At 36.9% G+C, this 19728-nt stretch overlaps 1 protein-coding gene across 5 annotated transcripts in view; it reads left to right on the forward strand.

Annotated features, from left to right (window-relative positions):
* The window catches only part of ANK3 (ankyrin 3), a 707282-nt gene that overhangs the window by 559967 nt on the left and 127587 nt on the right, over positions 1 to 19728 (forward strand). For all 5 annotated transcript variants that reach the window (XM_025395913.1, XM_025395911.1, XM_025395909.1 and 2 more), the window contains 2 exons: positions 5342 to 5414; positions 5585 to 5647. In XM_025395913.1, coding sequence (XP_025251698.1) covers positions 5342 to 5414; positions 5585 to 5647 — 136 coding nt within the window. The remainder of the gene's footprint in view (positions 1 to 5341; positions 5415 to 5584; positions 5648 to 19728) is intronic.

Genomic DNA, 19728 nt, shown 5'->3' on the forward strand with positions numbered 1-19728 from the left:
GTTACCCTAGGAACCAGCTTTCAGCCAGTTTTCTTGGGCTTTTCTGAGATGAATGTTTTTTCCCATTCATAAACTAAGCACCATGTTTTAAAATACAGTCACCTCATCGTTGGTAGTCAGGATAGGAAAACTCTTATTGCTAATATGAATAAAAATTTAAAACACTAAGAATACCTATTTAAAAGATGCATTTGTAGCTATAGAGTTTTTACTCCCATATAGAGCTAAATGTATTTATTTATTTGTTTGCTTTGATGTAACAAGTTTTTAATGAAATGATGGTGAAGGCAGAAATTTTTTAACATCCTTCTTTGGCAATGTAAAGAAATTGAAAACTCTAAGTTGCTTCCTTAAAAATGTTTTAATGCACAAATGGTACGTGGATCCATTATCATTCCTGTGAAAAATGTTTACATTGTTTTAAAAAAATCCAGATGAATCAGAACTGGTTTTGCCTGCTACTGTCACTCGTCTTCTGTCCACCTGGAGTTTTCATAAGAAACACAATAGACTGTTTTGTTAACATTTAAAGTGGATCTTTACCAGGAGGCCCTATTGCATCAACTACATTTTTACAAGCTGCAGTCTCTAGGATAAGTCATTTCTTTCCAACCCCATCTGGTACCTATGAACAGCATCAAGATTTGGTAACTTTGGAATTAAGGGCAAATATTACATGATATCAGAGGCTTATTTGAGTTATTCCTAACTCCATAACTCAACACATAGGCCTGAGGTTGACTCTTAACAAAGTAAATTTAGGACTCTGGAACATTTTGAATTATCAGCTCTGTCCCCTTTTCTCTTCGACCACTTTCCAACATGAAGGAGAAAATGGTTAGCATCTGCAAATTAGTTTGTATACCCAGTGCTTTTTGTGAAAAATGGGTTTCACGAAAAGGGTTGAGGGTCTCTGTAGCTACCTGCAGTTTGAGTTTCCTGACAGTTTTACTCACAAACCTGCTGATTACGGGAGAAAAAATTTGTAATTTGTGAAAGAGAAAACAATTGTTTTAATGGAATAGAACAATGATTATCAACCAGCACACATTCTGAACTTCAAGATATACTTTGTCTAAGAGATAAATTTCCACATGTTGCTTTCATACGCCTCTTGCGGATTTTATTATATTAAAATATATCATTAAGTTCTCAAAAAAACTGTTCAAACCAATAATGTTTATTACCTTCAATTTTATATCCCATGTAGCTCTATCTAGGATAGGAAAGGAGAAGAAGAGGACAAACTATTTAACGACAGCCAAGTGTCACAATGCTATAAAGATTTGAAGCCATTACAGTAAATAGATAATATTAATACTTCTATTTCAATGTTAAAAGACTTGAGACATGTAAAAGTTCAAAATAAATATCTTATTTGGTTGAATGTAAATGACTTTCTCACCTATTAGGAAATTTCAAAATGTCTCTTCAAAATCAAAAAAGCTTTAAGAGAAAGTAGAGTTAAGAACAAAATAAAGTTATAGCTTCAAAAAATCGACTGAAAGAGAAAGGTCTCAGAGCTCCATCAGGTTCCCATGAGAAGAGAATGTGTACAGGAGTAGTGCTTTTCACTAACATCATCAGCCATCCTTGTTGGTGACTTTTTGCAAAGAAGAGAAGACACTATGCATGCTAATTGGAAAGGTCCACTTTGCCTAGTGAAGAAAATGAGGCTTCCACCAAAAGAAGTGTTCACATCAATTAAAAAACAGTCCATAGAAGTCTCTAAAATTTTGTCCAGCATTGTGGTATTTGGTACATTATCTCAAGCTGAGACACCACCTTGTCAGCCTTGCTTTAGTGGTTACGTGTAAACTAGCTCAGACAGGACTGATGTAATTCAGGGTGGAGTCTATGACTTTAAGCTGATAACTATAGCTCAGCCTCCACCATGGGCATGATATTTGTATAGCCAGTTACTGGGACTCCAGCAGCCATTGACTCTGTAAGCAGACTTCAGTTTTTCAAAACAAAGAGAATGTCTTTTCCATATTAGTAAAATACATGATGTGGCAATGCTGAGAAAGATGGTTTAGTTAATTAGATTACAATCAACACAGCATACCAAACTGAATGGATAGAAGCTGATATTCAAAAGATGTGAATTGTATCTATCGAAACTGCATTGTTTAAAATACCCAATTACTTCATATGTAAGGAGCAGAATACCTCTAGCACGCAGATATTGGTTGCTAATACCATTCTCTACTAAAAGCAAACAGTGCTTTTTGGAGAAATGGCTGAATCTAAGGCCAGCAAAGGAAATATATAAGATGAGCCTGGAACATCTTAGAGTGTCAAAAAGTAAGGAAATGCTCCTCCCTCCCCCAACAAAAGTAAATAAACTAATACAGAGACACAGTGGTGGGGGGTATGTCGAAGGGACATAGGAATTAACTAAAAGAGTTCCCAGTGGCCATAGCTGGAACAATTTGAGCCAAAATAAATAAATATAATAGTATTGAAGTATGGTACAAACTGTAAAATAACTATCCATTAATTCATACTATTATACATAAGTAATTCAATAAATGGAAAAGAAGACACAAATGTCTCAGGCAAAAGAATTCCAAATAATGTATGAAAATATACTTCACTCTCAAAGTGGAACATAGTTCCCCACTGCTTACATGTGGGCTGAACATAGTGATTTTCTTGCAAAGCAAACAGTATGGAAGCAGGGGGAAACAGATAACTTTACAATGGAGAAACCTGACAAATCCTGCCTCAGCCATATGATCAAGGTCAACATCAACAATGATAAGTCATGTTGATGGTATGTACCCTTGATACAATGTGATGAAATGGCACTTTTCCTTTATGATCTTCCTCCCTAAAACATACAGCCCCAGTCTATTCATTAAAAAGAAAAAAGAAAAGAAAAAAGAAAACCCATGAGACAAGCCCCAGTTGATGGACATATCTGAACAGTACACTGCAAAACTGTCAAGATCATCAAAAACAAGGAAAGTCAAATACAAATCAAGACCACAATGAAATACCATCTCATACCAATCAGAATGGCAATTATTAAAAAGGCAAAAAACAACAGATGCTGACGAAGCTGGAGACATAGGAATGCTTTTACACTGTTGGTGGGCATGTAAATTAGTTCAACCATTATGTAAGACAGTGTGGCAATTCCTCAAAGACCTAGACCCAGAAATATCAGTTGACTCAGCAGTCCCATTAAGGAGTATATACCCAAAGGAATGTAAGTTATTTTATTACAAAGATACACGCATGTGTATGTTCATTACAGCACTATTCACAATAGCAAAGATATGGAATCAACCCAAATGCCCATCAATGATAGACTGGATAAAGAAAATGTGGTACATGTACACCATGGAATACTGTGTAGCCATAAAAAAGGAATGATATCATGTCCTTTGCAGGGACATGGATGGATCTGGAAGCTGTTATCCTCAGCAAACAGAGGAACAGAAAACCATACACCACATGTTCTCACTTATAAGTGGGAGCTGAACAGTAAGACCACGTGGACACAGGGAGGAGAAGGACACACACTAGGGCCTGGGGGCGGGGAGGGGGAGAGCATCAGGATAAATAGCTCATGCATGTGGGGCTTAATACCTAGGTGATGGGCTGATAGGTGCAGCAAACCACCATGGCACACATTTGTTTACCTATGTAACAAACCTGCACGTCCTGCACATTTAACATGGAACTTTACATTAATTTTTTTAAAAAAGCAAGGGGAGTCTGAGAAATTGCCATAGTCCAGAAGAAACTAAGGAGACACAACTAAATGTAATACAGTATCCTCGATGGGATCCTGGAACAAAAAAGGACATTAAGCAGAAACTAAATAAAAATGAATAAAATATAAACTTTAAGAAAAATATATCAATGTCAATTCATTAATTGTGATATTTTCCATGCTAATAAAAGATTTTAATAATAAGCCAGGCACAGTGGCTCATGCCTGTATTCCCAGCACTTTGAGAGGCTGAGGCAGGTGGACCACCTGAGGTTGGGAGTTCGAGACCAGCCTGGCCAACGTGGTGAAAACCCGTCTCTACTAAAAATACAAACATTAGCCAGGCTTGGCCATGCACATCTGTAATCCCAGCTACTCGGTAGGTTGAGGCAGGAGAATCGCTTGAACCTGGGAGGCAGAGGTTGCAGCGAGCCGAGATTATGCCATTGCACTCCAGCCTGGGCAACAGAGCGAGACTTGGTCTCAATAATAAAATTAATAAAGATTTTAATAATAGGGGAAACTTAGTGTGGGGTATATAGGACCTGTCTATACTATCTTCACAATTATTCTATAAATCTCAAACTCTTCTAAAAATAAAAGTTTATTTTTAAAACTGCTCCATTGCAGTATTACATGCTGGAAAAGATATCAAATAATGCTTTATTTCAACACAATAATTGGGGATAGGGGTAGAAATCACATTACCAAGTATTATCTCTAAGAAACTGTGAATTTGTACCTTTTTTAGTTTTAACAACCTGGCTTTTTTTCAGCTGTCTTATTTAAACGTGTATCTTCCCTTGTACCATTAGTGTCTCATATGCTGAGAATTAGGAAAAAAAAAAAAAAACTCACTTTTAAACTAAAGTCATTAAGAATTTCTTACCAGTGATGCTAACAATGTCTTTTGGATGGATATGGTCTAAGAATTTCTTATCAGTGATGCTGACAGTATGTTTTGGATGGATATAATCTAAGCTATTAAACAGCAAGTAAAAGAGGCAGTAGGCATTTGCTGCATCATATACTGTTCTTTAAATTTTGGGGAAGGCTAAAATGATCTGCTAATGCATCACCTTTAAAGTATTTTTTCATACACATTGTTGTAAAGATTATTGTTGTAAATATTATTTTAATATTTTCGTTTATCCTAGGAATTTAAAATTACATATAAGAGGAGAACACAAAATAGATGGAAAGCTTGGCACAAGTAATAGACACACATTTCTTGCAGTTCATTTGGCTTTTCCTCAGCCAAGACCTTTCATGGAATGGGGTGGCAGATTCATCAGACCATGAAAAAGTACAGCAGTGGAGTAGGAGGGGCAGAATCCTCTCTTTTCCTTTGAAAAGCTTTATTAGAGACCTAAATCTTTTAAGCTGTGGTACTTTGCCACTAGAATTCTTTCACTGTGTACTCCTGTGTTCTGTATATGGTGACAACCTTTGTGCCACTAAGGGACAACAATTTTGATGTCATTTTACATGTGGGAGATTCAGGATATTGAACACATGCATTCCACAAGAAACTGATTAATTCAGAGATAAATGAAAAGGCCCACTAAAGTGTACAGTCTGCTCACACTGAAATGACTGCTTTTTTGTTACTAGACCGTCACAGAGAAGCACAAAATGAATGTTCCAGAAACGATGAATGAAGTTCTTGATATGTCTGATGATGAAGGTATGAAATGTTCTTTGAGTTCACAATAATTATAAGTGACTGTGTATTTCGTTTGTTTCCTGAAGAAAGTCCATTGCAAAAATGTCTTTCAGGAATATTGAAATGTTTTGTTGTAATATCAAGAGTATGTATTTTTTCATCCACTTATATTGTTCACTTAAATCATGCAGTTCGTAAAGCCAATGCCCCTGAAATGCTCAGTGATGGCGAATATATCTCAGATGTTGAAGAAGGTATTTGTAAATTTTTACTGTGATGAAACTTAACTACTACCAACTTTATCTTTCATTTCTTATCTTTGAAATATAATATTTCCTTGAGTTACTAATTTTTCATATTATCTTGAGACTATTAATTTGTGTATTATTTAAATAATGTATATCTGGTACTATTAACTCTCCTTTTTAAGTCTCTGAATCCTCTTTTCCTTGAACCCGTTTCCTAACTTTAAAATATAAAAGTATCACTAATTATCTGGATTACTTGCCTTCTATTTGTTTCTATCAAACAGAATACTGATGCTTTTATGTTTGCATCTGAAATCTAGAAAGAGAAAAATGATTAATATTTATGATTACATTATGTTTTAAAACAAGAGAAGGTTCCTTATACGAAATCCTTTTAAATGCCCTAAGATTTGCCCATTCTGCTAAACTTTGTAGAAAAAGCAGCTTTTGATCTTGAACTGATAATGAAAACAACCTGAAAAAAACTTTTGAAATAGAAATTTTCAATAATGATTTAATGAAAGAGATCAAAATATTATTGTAGCTGTACTTTATGTGTTTTCAGAAATTAGTTTCTGTCTTGCTTAAAAACTAATACTTTGACCAGGTCATAATATACAGATATATCAATGAATGGCATCTTTAAGAGGTCCATTGGAAAACAAGCATTTTTATAGTGAGTAAATATTGTACAGATGACACATTTTGGAGTTTCACTGAAATAACAAAATATTTACCATGGGAAAATTGTGTTTAACTGTTTTTCTTACATCATTTGAATCTCCCAAATGATGGGAGATCATCAAATACATTCTACCCTATTGTGACCTCCATTTGCCACCTCTCATGTAGTAGCTTTCTTTTGGGTTAGTCTTAGTGTTGCTAGTCTTTTTTTGCCTTTAAGTAATCTTCCCTATTTTAATTCATATGATTTCTTTCTTTGAGTTGCACAAATTTCAGTGGGAACCTACATAGTGGGAAAGCCTACCTGGTCCGAAGCCACTTTAATCTTTTTGTTATTCAATCAATGACTTCCCACTATAATGCATTGTGGCCAGGGACTACACACCCCAGTGAACTAATGTCCTGGTGGTCATTTAGGGTCCTTGGAGGATCTGGCTCAATGTTTGTAAACGTTGTTTTGATTAATGCTAAAGACTTTTACTCGCTTTTCTTTCTTTTTCTCTGAAACATCAGCTATACATTTACCTCCCTTCTATCCCCAGATGGATAATATTTATTATCGTCTTTAGGACTTTCAGAGTAATATGCCTACTGTCATTATATTTCTTTGCCTTCTCATACATTTCAGAGTAACAACTTCTGTGCAGAAGATAAAAGAAAAAATAATATTCTTACATAGATGTTTACACACACAAAACATGATGTCAAAAGTATGTTTGTCAAATGAAATTATTAGGAATCATAGTATGACAATCACAGACCTAAAAATGTACTGGTCATTAACAAAATGTCCAAAAGTATCCCCATTGATGAGAGGCCAAGTTTGAATGGACTATCTAACAGCCTTATACATATGAATAACTAACCAAATAATTTCAAAAAGGGAGATTTTGAATCTCTAAATTTGAACTTAATTGACCTTGTTACTTAACTAGAAATGTGTTTATCTCAGCTTGAGAATTTGAAATTGGCAATTTTAAATTCTCATTTTATCCATCTTTTCTTTAAAATCTTTGGCCCTTACTTTAGTATGTCCAGGGCTGTCGGAATCAAATGGCTTTTGATTTTGTGGTATTGCTGAATTTAATTGTTGAAAAGGATTCCTTAAAGGTCACTCAGTCTGAACAAACATCTGCTAGAATCTCATCTGCTTAGGATCTCCTGTGCCCAAGCCCTTCAAATAATGAGAATTCTTTAATTCCTAAACTGCCTAGTACATTTGGACAATTCTGTCTTTAACAATTCTTCACGTTATTGAACTTCCTGTAGCTTCTACTCATTGAGTCAAGCTTTGGTATATTTGACCAAGTTGATGGGAAGACTATATTCTACATAGTATTTGGAACAAAATCTGCCTTTTCTGTGTGACAATCTTTCAGATATTTAAAAATACTTTTTCTATTTCTTCTTGGTTTTATTATTATTATTTTTTCAGGTATATCATTGCTACCTCCTTCTGTTGTTCCCCTCACCAACCTGGTCGCCCTCTCCTGTGCATGTTTCAACATGTCTGTGCCATCTCAAGTTGAGGTGACCAGAACTGAACACAATATTTGAGTATAGTCTCATCAAAGCAGAGTATAGCAGGGCTATTGCATTCTCATGAAAGATGTTAAAAGTTCATTTTTTAAGATTAAGATACTTTTGAGGTTATAATACACTTCTAATTTGAGTCATATTAGTATTACTGTCTGCTAAGGCCCCTAAATTTTGCTTACAAGAGCTTTAGTAAGCCACATTTGCCCTATTATGTATTTATGTTTTCCTCTGCTGTATAAATTAGCATTTCTAACTACTGCAAATTCCAAAACAATTCATTTAGAAATTTTGATTCTAAAAGGACCCCTACAACTTTAATGATAATTTTAACTTCTGACTCATTTGCCTGATGGTCTTGCCAGAGCTTTGATTGTCATTTTAGTTAGATTTAGTGTCACCCATTTGAGTAAGCTCCTATGCAGCTGTGGCAAATGTTCATTTCCATGAAGCCATAGGCATGTTGTGAGTATAACTATCTACAAGAACCAGTGAGACATCATCACATTGGTATCCCAGGGTACTAAAGAATAATAGCAGCTTTTAAAAGCAAATAAAAATAAGCAATATAGGCTGCCAGTTTGTCTCAAGAAAGAAAATAAAAATGAGTTTGTAATAAGGGAAAATAAAATTTTAATCTGATTCTAAAACTAATCTGCTGTAAGTAGATATTTAAAATTCAAAATGAATAAGATAAAAAATAAAAAAGCAAAAGTAAAATAAATATTAAGGAAGAAATGCCAAGAGTAGTCTATCTCTTCTTTTTCATTCTCTTTTCCTTTTTCTGCTTTGCTTTCTCCTTACCATCTTCCTCTTTCTTTTGTACACTATGAGAAACTAGTGTAAGTGAAAGAATGTTTGGATTCATTTCTCAAAAAAAAAAAAAATTAAGGAATACAAGACTAGACAATGTTATCATTTAATGAGGTGGGAGAACAGTGGGGCCAAGATGCAAAGTTGAACACAGATCGAAGCATCAGCAAAGCAGAGCAGTAGAAGAGGTCAAGCAACTTTGTCCAAGGCAGGTTTTTAAGCTCACATTAGGCAGGTGGGGGCTAAGCAGAGCTCCTCAGAGGGTCAGGTGCATTTGTAGATACCTTACTGCTCTACTGTCTCCTGTTCCAGAAAATACCTATTCATATAGCATTCATATAATTTTAATATACATACAAAATTAGTACCTTGATTTTAGTGCTAGTTTGATTCTTATGTTTTGCAATTCTGTTTGTAATTGAAAATATGAAAGAGTGTGTGTATAGAAGAAAGAAGAGAGAAGGAAGGAAGGAAAGAAGGAAGAAGAAAGAGAAAGGAGAGAAAGAAAAAGAGGGAAAATTGAGATTAAGTTTCAAGTGATTGAGTTTGGTGTCTCCTCCCAAGGGATTTCACATTGGCTTTGGTTCAACTCTGATCTTAAATTGCAACTGCCTATAAAATGTATTTTATGAATCGGGGTGGGGGGTATAAAATGTTGTTTCAGCTTGAGAATTCTAGTGGACTGGAGTGTAGTTACAGATCGAAAAAACTATAGATGGGACATAATGAGAAGCGGAATTAAGCCACGCAAAGTAAAAATCTAAAAGGCAGCTCTATGAAATATGACTCTACTAAACAGGTTTACGAGACAGCAGCTGGTGAGACAAACTCCTGCTAGGAAGAATTTTCTAATTCTAAGCTACTTCTGAATTTGATAGAGCTGAAAAATATCTTTCTGAATCAAATGCAGACACTAAATATTAAAAGAAAAAATAAGAGGCTAAGTATACATGTAAAAATATCAAGTAGGTGTAAGTTTGAGATCTAATAAAGCAATAAAATTTTAGCAGATAATAGAGTGACATGAGGGGTAAGAAAAGTCATGTAGCTTTGCACCAAATTTGGTGGCCAGTGGAAGCCACAGCAAATTAAAATCCACCGATTTCAAAGAACTGAAGGGGCAAGTTGGAGTCTTGTATGTCTATTCCTGCCATTACATTGATGAGGAAGGAAAGCCCAAATACACACTGAATGGTCTTTCCAATGAGGTTTGTGGCAGAGCTGGACAAGAAGACTGATCTGACACTCTGTAGTTTTAGATCATCTCATTCCCCTGCCCTCAAAGTCCAGTCAAGTAAAACACTGGCAGTAGAGAAGGAACACATAGATCTGTAACTGGTTGTGATCAGTTGCTTGCAGACAACACTGCATAGATCATCTCTTTCATTGCTATTCCAACTTGAAATGTTTCTTATATATAGAACCCAAGAATGCATATTTTTAGCTTCAAAAAAGGGTGTGTGTTAAGGAAAAGGAACAAATCATGTTCTTGGAAACTATCAGAAGGTAATAAGAATATTTTAATTTATAATTATGGGTACATAATAATTGTACATATTTATGGGATATATGTGATATTTTGATACAATTATACAATGTGTAATGATCAAATCAAAGTAATTGGGTTATCTGTCACCTCAAGCATTGATCATTTCTTTGTTTTTGCAACATTCCGGTTCCACTCTTTTAATTCTTTTGAAATATATTGTTAACTATAAATTATTGTTAACTATAGTTGCCCTATTGTGCTACCAGACACTAGATCTTATTCCTTCTAGCTAACTGTATTTTTGTGCCAATTAACCATCCCCTCTTTATCCCCACTCTTTACAGCCTCCTGAAATCATCATTCTACTCTGTATCTCCATGAGTTCAATTTTTTTTCAGTTCCCACATATGAGTGAGAATATGCTAAATTTATCTTTCCGTGCCTGGCTTACCTCACTTAAGATAATGTCTCCCACTCCATCCAGGTTTTTGAAAAAAATAAAACAGAACAGGATTTCATTCTTTTCTGTGACTGAATAATATTTCATTGTGTGTATGTACCATATTTTCTTTATCCATTCATCAGCTGATGGACACATAGGTTGATTCCATATCTTGGCTACTGTGAATAGTGCTGCAATAAACAAGGGAGTGCAAATATCACTTCGCAAAACTGATTTTCTTTATTTTATTTGGATGTATACCCAGCAGTGGGATTTCTGGATCATATAATATTCTGTTTTTTGAGGAACCTCCATACTTTTCTCTATAGTAACTGTACTAATTTACATTTCTACCAATAGTGTATGAGGGTTTCCCTTTCCCCATTTGCTGTTGGGACATAGAAATGATACCAATTTTTATATGTTGGTTTTGTATCTTGAATTTTAGTAAATTTGTTTTATCAGTTCTGATAGGTTTTTGGAGGAGTCCTTATGTTTTTCTAAATAGAAGATTTTGTCATCTGCAAATAAGGATAATTTAACTACTACTTTTCTAATTTGGATGCTCTTTATTTCTTTCTCATGTCTAATTGCTCTGGCTAGGGCTTCTAGTACTATGTTGAATGAAAGTGATGAAAGTGGGTGTCCTGGTCTTGCACCAGATCTTAGAAGAAAGGCTTTCAGTTTTTCCCCATTGAGTATGATACTAGCTATGGGCCTGTTGTTTACGGCTTTTATTGTATTGAGGTATGTTCCTTCTATACTAGTTTTTTGACCATGAAAGGATGTTGAATTTTATTGAATGCTTTTTCACCATGAATTAAATGATCATATGGATTTGTCCTTTTTTCTGTGGATATGATGTATCACATTGATTCATTTGCATATATTGAACCATCCTTGCATCCCTGGGTGATGAATCCCATTTGATCATGATGAATGATCTTTCTAATATGTTGTTATATATGGTTTGCAAGTATTTGAAGATTTTTTGCATTTATGTTCATCAGAAATATTGGCCTGTCATTTGCTTTTGTGTGTGTGTCTTTGTCTGGGTTTGGTGTCAGGGTAACACTGGCCTCATAGTATGAGTTTGGAAGTGTTCCCTCAATTTTTTTTGGAATAATATAAGTAGGATTAATATTAGTTCTTTTTTAAAATGCTTGGTAGATTTCAGCAGTAAAGGTATCAGGTCCTGGGCTTTTCTTTAATGGGAGACTTTTTATTACTACTTATGTCTTGTTATTCATTAATAGTCTATTAAAGTTTTCTGTTTCTTCATGATTATATCTTTGTAGGCTTTATGTGTCTAGTAATTTATCCATTTCTGACAGGTTTCCCAATTTATTGGCATATAGTAGTTACTCATAACAGCCTCTAATGAGTCTTTGAATTTTTGCACTATCAATTGTAATGTCTCCGTTTTCATCCCTGATCTTATTTATTTGAGTCTTCTCTTTTTTTAGTTAGTCTGGTTAAAAGCTTGTTGATTATCTTTTCAAAAACCGACTTTTTGTCTTGTTGATCTTTTGTAGTACATTTTTAGTCTCAATTTAATTTATTTCTACTCTGATGTTTACTATTTATTTTCTTCTATAAATTTTGAGTTTGGTTTACTTTTGCTTTTCTAATTCTATAAGCTGCCTCATTCAGTTGTTTATTTAAAGTTTCCCTGCTTTTTTGATGTAGGCATTTATTGCTATTAACTCCTCTTTTAGTACTACGTTTGCTGTCTCTCATAGGTTTTAGTGTGTTGTGTTCCCATTTTCTTTTGTTTCAAGAAATTTTTTAAATTTTCTTTTTAATTTCTTCATTGACATAATGGTCATTCAGGAGCATATTGTTTAATTTCCATGTGTTTGCATAGTTTCCAAGGTTTCTCTTGCTATTGATATCTATTTTTATTCCATTGTGGTCAGAAAAGAGACTTGACATGATTGCAATTTTTTTTAAATTTTTTGAGACTTGTTTTGTGGTCTAACATGCGTTCTTCCCTTGAGAATGTTCCATGTGCTAAGGAAATAATGTGTATTTTACAGGTGTTCGATAGAATGTTCTGTACATGTCTATTAGGGTCATTTGGTCTGTAGTAGATTAAGTCTAGTGTTTCTTTGTTGATTTTCTTTCCAGATGATCTGTCCAATGCTGAAAATAGGGTGTTAATGTCCTCACCTATTGTATTGGAGTCTATCTCTCTTTTTACCTCTAATAATATTTGCTTTATATATATATGGGTGCTCTAGCATTTGGTGTGTATATATTTATAATTTCTGTATCCTCTTGCTGAATTAACTCCTTTATCATTATATAATGACTTTCTTTGTCTCTTTTTACAGTTTTTCTCTTGAAATCTATTTTATCTAAGTATAGCTACTCCTGTTCTTTTTTTTGTCTTCTATTTGCATGGGATATCTTTTTCCATCCCTTTATTTCAGTCTGTATGTGTCTTTATAGGTAAAGTGAGTTTCTTGTAGACAGCATATCGTTCAGTCTTGTTTTTAAATCCATTTGGCCACTCCATCTTTTGATTAGAAAATTTAGTCCATTTACATTCAATGTTATTATTACTAGGTAAGAACTTACTATGCTATTTTGTTATTTGTTTTCTGATTGTTTTATTTGTCCTCTCTTCCTTTCTTCTTGCCTTTCTTTGTATAAAAGTGATTTTTCTTGGCTGGGCGCGGTGACTCACGCCTGTAATCCCAGTGATTTGGGAGGCCAAGGTGGGCGAATCATGAGGTCAGGAGATTGAGACCATCCTAGCTAACATGGTGAAACCCCGTCTCTACTAAAAATACAAAAAATTAGCCAGGTATGGTGGCGGGTACCTGTAGTCCCAGCTACTCAGGAGGCTGAGGCAGGAGAATGGCATGAACACGGGAGACAGAGCTTGCAGTGAGCCAAGATCATACCACTGTACTCCAGCCTGGGCAACAGAGCAAAATTCCGTCTAAATAAATTTAAAAAAAAAAAAAAAAAGTGATTTTTCTTACTGGCTGGGTACGGTGGCTCATGACTGTAATCCCAGCACTTTGGGAAGCTGAAGCAGGTGGATCACTTGAGGCCAGGAGTTCAAGACCAGCCTGGCCAACATGGTGAAACCCCATCTCTACTGAAAATACAAAAATTAGCTGGGCATGGTGGCATATGTCTGTAGTCCCAGCTACCCAGGAGGCTGAGGTGGGAGAATTGTGGGTGCCTGTAGTCCCAGCTACTCGGGAGGCTGAGGCAGGAGAATGGTGTGAACCTGGGAGACAGAGCTTGCAGTGAGCCGAGATAGCACCATTGCGCTCTAGCCTGGGTGAAAAATGAGATTCTGTCTCAAAAAAAAAAAAAGTGCTTTCTCTGGTAGTATGTTTAATTTCTTGCTTTTAACATTTTGTATATCTATTATAGGTTTTTTGTGCTTACCATAAGACTTGCAAATAACACTTTATAATCATTTATTTTAAACTGATGACAACTTCATTCTGATTACAAAGAAAACAGGCAAAAAGAAAAGGAAATACTCTACACTTTAACTTCATCCTCCCCACTTTTTGACTTTTGTTGCCTCTATTTATATCTTTTTATACTATTCATCTCAAAAAGTTGCTGTACTTATTATTTTTGATAGGTTTCTCTTTTTGTCTTCCTACAAAGGTGTAAGTGGTTTGTACATCACAATTACAGTGTTAGGGTAGTCTGTATTTGTCTGTGTACTTACATTTACCAGTGAGTTGTATGCATTTAAATGATTTCTTGTTGCTCATTAATATCCTTCTCTTTCATACTGAAGAACTCCCTTTAGCATTTCTTATAAGATATGTCTGATTTTTCATGAAATCTCTCAGCTTTAGTTTGTCTGGGAAAGTCTTTATCTTTACTTCTTTTCTTTCAGTGCCTTTAGGATCCTTTTTTTATCTTTGATCTTTGAGAGTTTGATGACTATATACCTTAAGGTAGTCTTATTTGGGTTGAATCTGCTTGTTCTTCGATTTTCTTATACCTGGATATTCATATCTTTCTCTAGGTTTGTAAAGTTCCCTGTTGTTATTTCTTCAAGTAAATGATCTACCCCAATCTCCCTTCCTCCTTCCCTGCCACCGCCTTTCTCTCTCTCTCTCTCTCTCCCTCTCTCTCTGTCTCACCATTCTCTTTAAGGCCAATAACTTAGATTTGTCCTTTTGAGGCTATTTTCTAGATCTTGTAGGTATATGCATCATTCCTTTTTATTTTTTTGCTTTTTCTTCTGTGACTGAATTTTCCTAGAGCCTGTTTTCATGCTCATTAATTCTTTGTTCAGCTTGATCCATTCTGCTATTGAGAGACTGATGCATTTTTAGTTTGTCAATTAAGTTTTTCAATTCCTGAATTTCTGCTTGACTTTTAAAAATTATTTTTATCTCTGTTAAATTTATCTGATAAAATTCTGCTGTTTGTTATCTTGAAGTGCATTGAGCTAGCTTGGGCAACATAGGGAGACTGTCTCCACAAAAAATAAAAATAAATTAGCTGGCCATGGTGGCACACACACCTGTGATCCCAACTACTTGCAGTGTTTAAGTGGTATGACCATTCAGGCCCAGGAGATCAAGACTGCAGTGAGCTGTGATTGCACCACTACACTCCAGCGTGGGCAACAGAGTGAGAACCCTTCTGGAAAAAAAAAAAAGGCTGGGCGCAGTGGCTCATGCCTGTCTGTAATCCCAGCACTTTGGGACGCCAAGGCAGGCAGATCACCTGCGGTCAGGAGTTCGAGACCAGCCTGACCAACATGGGGAAACTCCGTCTCTACTAAAAATACAAAATTAGCCAGGCATGGTGGCACATGCCTGTAATCCTAGCTACTCAGGAGGCTGAGGCAGGAGAATGGCTTGAACCTGGGAGATGGAGGTTGCGGTGAGCAAAGATCGTGCCATTGCACTCCAGCCTGGGCAATAAGAGTGAAACTCCATCTCAAAAAAAAAAAAAAAAATTCATTGAGCTTCCTCAAGACAGCTGTTTTGAATTCCCTATCTGAGAGGTCACGTATCTCCATCACTCCAGGACTGGTCACTGATGCCTTATTTAGTCCATTTGGTGAGGTAATGTTTTCTTGGACATCCTTGATGCTTGTAGACATTTGTTGATACCTGGACATCAAAGAGTTAGGTATTTATTCCAGTCTTTACAGTATAGGCTTGTTTTTAGCCATCCTTTTTGAGAGGACTTTCTAAGAATTCAAAAGGGGTTGAGTGTTGTGACTTAAGCCTATGGTCACTGCAGCCATTTTAGCACTAGGGAGTGCCCTAAGCCCTGGAATGCTGCAACTCTTACAGACTCCTTGATACATAGCTTTGGTAGATTTGGGGAAAATGAGGGAGAATTCCCTGGGCTACCAGGTGAAAAGTCTCTCACTCTTCCCTCTCTTTCTGGCAAAGGAAGTCTCTCTCTGCACCAGACTGCCTGGAGTTGGGGGAGGGATAAGGCGGTCCACTCTAATGACCATGACAGCTGGCACCGCACAGGGTCACATGTAAAGCATTGTAGCCCAGCACAGTACTGGGGCTCACCCCACACCTGTAGTCACTACTGCCTGGCTGTCGCTGATGTTTATTCCAGGCCAAAGCCACTTTATTCAGCAGAATGGGGTTTGTCCCATCAGGACAGTGGATTTACTGCTGGTCCAGGTTGGGTCTAGAAACACTGTCCAGAAACAAAGGCACAGAGTCAGGAGGTTCAGGAGTCTCCTTGGTGCTTTATTTTAGAGTGACTGAGCTGGTACCCAAGTTACATGACAAAGCTCTCTGTATTCTTCCCTCTGTTTTCTCCAAGTGTAAAGAGTCCCTCAGCTGTACGGCCTGGAATTGGGGGATGAGTGACACAGGCACAACCTTGGCCACAACAGCTGGTGTCACATCTGAAGTCTACCACCTCTGTATTAGTCAGGGTTCTCTAGAGGGACAGAACTAATAGGATAGATATGATATATAAAGGGGAGTCTATTAGGAGAACTGATTCACACAATCACAGGATAAAGTCCCACAGTTAGGCCGTCTGCAAGCTGAGGACCCAGAAGGCAGTCCGAATCCCAAAACCTCAAAAGTAGGAAAGGCGATAGTGCAGCCTTCAGTCTGTGGCCAAAGGCCTGAGAGCCCCTGGCAAATCACTGGTGTAGGTCCAAGAGTCCAAAAGCTGAAGAACTTGGGGTCAGATGTTCGAGGGCAGGAAGCATCCTGCACGGGAGAAATATGGAGGCCAGAAGACTCAGCCAGTCTAGTCCTTCCATGTTCTTCTACCTGCTTTTATCCTGGTCTTGCTGGCAGCTGATTAGATGGTGCCCATCCAGATTGAGGGTGGGTCTGCCTTTTCCAGTCCATTGACTCAAATGTTAATCTCCTTTGGCAACACCCTCACAGACACACCCAGGAACAATACTTTGCATCCTTCAATCCAATCAAATTGACATTCAGTATTAACTATCACAACCTCCAAGACCAGTGTAGCACCAGGGCTTACCCAAGGACTGCAGTCCTTGTGTCCTGACTGCTACCTAAATTTATTCTGATCCCCAAGCCACTTTAGTCAGCCAATGGTGAAGCTGGCTGGGACTCAGTTTCCTCTTTCTGGGGTGGAGGATTCCCCTCTGGCCCAGCACTGTCCTAAATGCTCCTTCCGTGGGAACTGGCAGAATTCTGTCCTGTGCTGTGTTCCACTGTGACAGGGCAGCGCTGAGCTCCAATGCAGTGTTGCACACTCATTTTGTGCTTTCCCAAGCCCACAGATTCATTCTTTCTGCTGTGCTGCCTGAGGCTGGAAGAGGGGTGGTGTAGATAATGCAAGACTGTCTTTCCTAGTTTTTCAATGCCTCTATCCTTGATATTACATTAAAATCAGGTACTGTGATTGCTCACTTAATTTTTTTGTTATTATAAAAGTGCTTTCTTGCATTGATAGTTGTTCAGTTTGGGGTTCCTGTGAGGGGACAATCGCTGAAGTGTTCTATTCAGCCATCTTTCTCTACCTCTCCTCCCCTTTACAATAATAGTAAATATTTAGAGAACCTTCCTCTGTTTATTTTGGCAAAAGAACTATGTACACCAAAATGAAAATTCAAGTAAAATAAATATAAACATGATTTCAAATAGATTTTAAGAACTAAAAGCCAGTAGTTTTAGTAAACGTATCAGTGTATTCTCATTAGGAAAGAATAAGCAGATTTTGGTTGTTTCATTTTGTTTTGTTTTGTTTTGTTTTGAGATAGAATCTCACTCTGTTGCCCAGGCTGGAGTGCAGTGGCATGATCTTGGCTCACTGCAACCTCTGCCTCCCAGGTTCAAGTGATTCTCCTGCCTCAGCCTCCTGAGTAGTTGGGACTACAGGTGCCCACCACCATGCCTGGCTAATTTTTGTATTTTTTAGTAGAGACAGGGTTTCACTATGTTGGCCAGGCTGGTCTCAAACTTCTGGCCTCATGTGATACACCCGCCCTGGCCTCCCAAAGTGTTGGGATTACAGGCATGAGACACCACACCTGGTCGAATAAACAGATTTTGACTTGACACAATCCAAAACTCAAAAAAGTAGGGTGAATTACTTTGGGAAATGTGAAGGTAGATCTGAAGAAGGCCACCAGGAAAAAATTCGTTAGGACCTCCTCTTGCCAAATGTCTAGGACTCTCCTGCTACCCTAATATCCTAATCATCCTAAATAAATAGGACTGTTATGTTATTAGCTTAATAGATCTGGAAAGAGACTATGGAAATCAGGTTGCCCTCAGGTGATTCAAGGGTTTGGTTTCGTTAAGTCACTGTTCTTAGCAGCTTCAGACATTCTTCACCTGAAATTTTATTGTTTTACAAGAACCTCTTATATCATTTAGTGTTTTGCCTGAAGAATTCTCTGCTTACAATTGGCCTTTCAGATAGATGTTACATAATTGCATGCATCTCTCAGGGATAAAGCCAAAATGGCAACTTGAAAATACCAGAAGCAAAGACTAAATCTTATTCTCTGTTTTATCCCAAGAACCTAGTATACTGCTTGGCACACGGAGATCTTCAATACATGTTTGATTGGTTGCATCAACTTGAAGGCATACTCAAGGGATAGTTTTGCAGGTTTCTGAGATGAAGCAAGATGAAGACTGCCGACAATGCTACCTTTTCCTTCCATTCAACTCCTTTTTACTGACACAGTCCTAGGCTATGTCTTAAGTTGATAAACAGCTTTGTAATGACTCTCCCAAAGCATATCTGCATCTCAAGGAATAGTTGATGAATTTAAAAGAATTACCGCTAAAGAAGATCTGTGGACGGGGACAAGGGCCTTTATTCTAAAGCAAAGTCTGTCCATCATTGGTATCCTGTCTTTGTAATTGGAATTATATAGTGATTATCACCCACACTGTCCACTTATGCAGCTATGTAGATTTTCATTTAGGTTCTGATACCTTAAGTCACCTTAGGATACCTAAACATACCCCTTTAAAATAGTGTCTCTTCTCACCCTTCTCCATCTCAATAAATGGCTCCATTGCCCAAGGCAAAATCTGAGTTTTATGCATTCTGTCTTCCCATAAAATTTCTATACAGTCCATCAGCAAGTCATATCAATCCTACTTTCAGAATACATCTCAAATCTGTCTTCTCTTCTCCATCTCCATTTTCACCACCCCCATCCAGGCCACCAGCATCTCTCACGTGGAATACTGCAGGAGCCTCCTTTCAGATCTCCACTTCTCCTCTTACCCAGTAGACTCAGCTTTCTGCACAGCATCCACACGAGCCTTTAAACATATACACTGGATCATGTTATTCCACTCCTTAGCTTAAAACCATCCAAAGCTTATAGTTAGTCTTTTAAGATTCATTCATACTGTTGCATATAATTGAAGTTCATTCATTTTCATTTCTATATAATATTCCATTGTCTGCCTATACCACAATGAGTTATCCACTCTACTGTTGATGAGAATGTGGGTTGTTTTGAGTTTGAACTGTTGCTACAAACCTTCTTATATAAGTTTCCTGATACACATATGCATACATTTCTGTAGGATGTAAACCTGGAAGAAGTATTGCTGAGTTGTATATTATGCAAAGACAACAGAATTCATCAGAACCAGATGACAATAAACTATGCTAGTAAAATTAATGAGA

This window comes from Theropithecus gelada, chromosome 9 (assembly GCF_003255815.1).
Source record: "Theropithecus gelada isolate Dixy chromosome 9, Tgel_1.0, whole genome shotgun sequence".
NCBI classification, from domain to species: domain Eukaryota; kingdom Metazoa; phylum Chordata; class Mammalia; order Primates; family Cercopithecidae; genus Theropithecus; species Theropithecus gelada.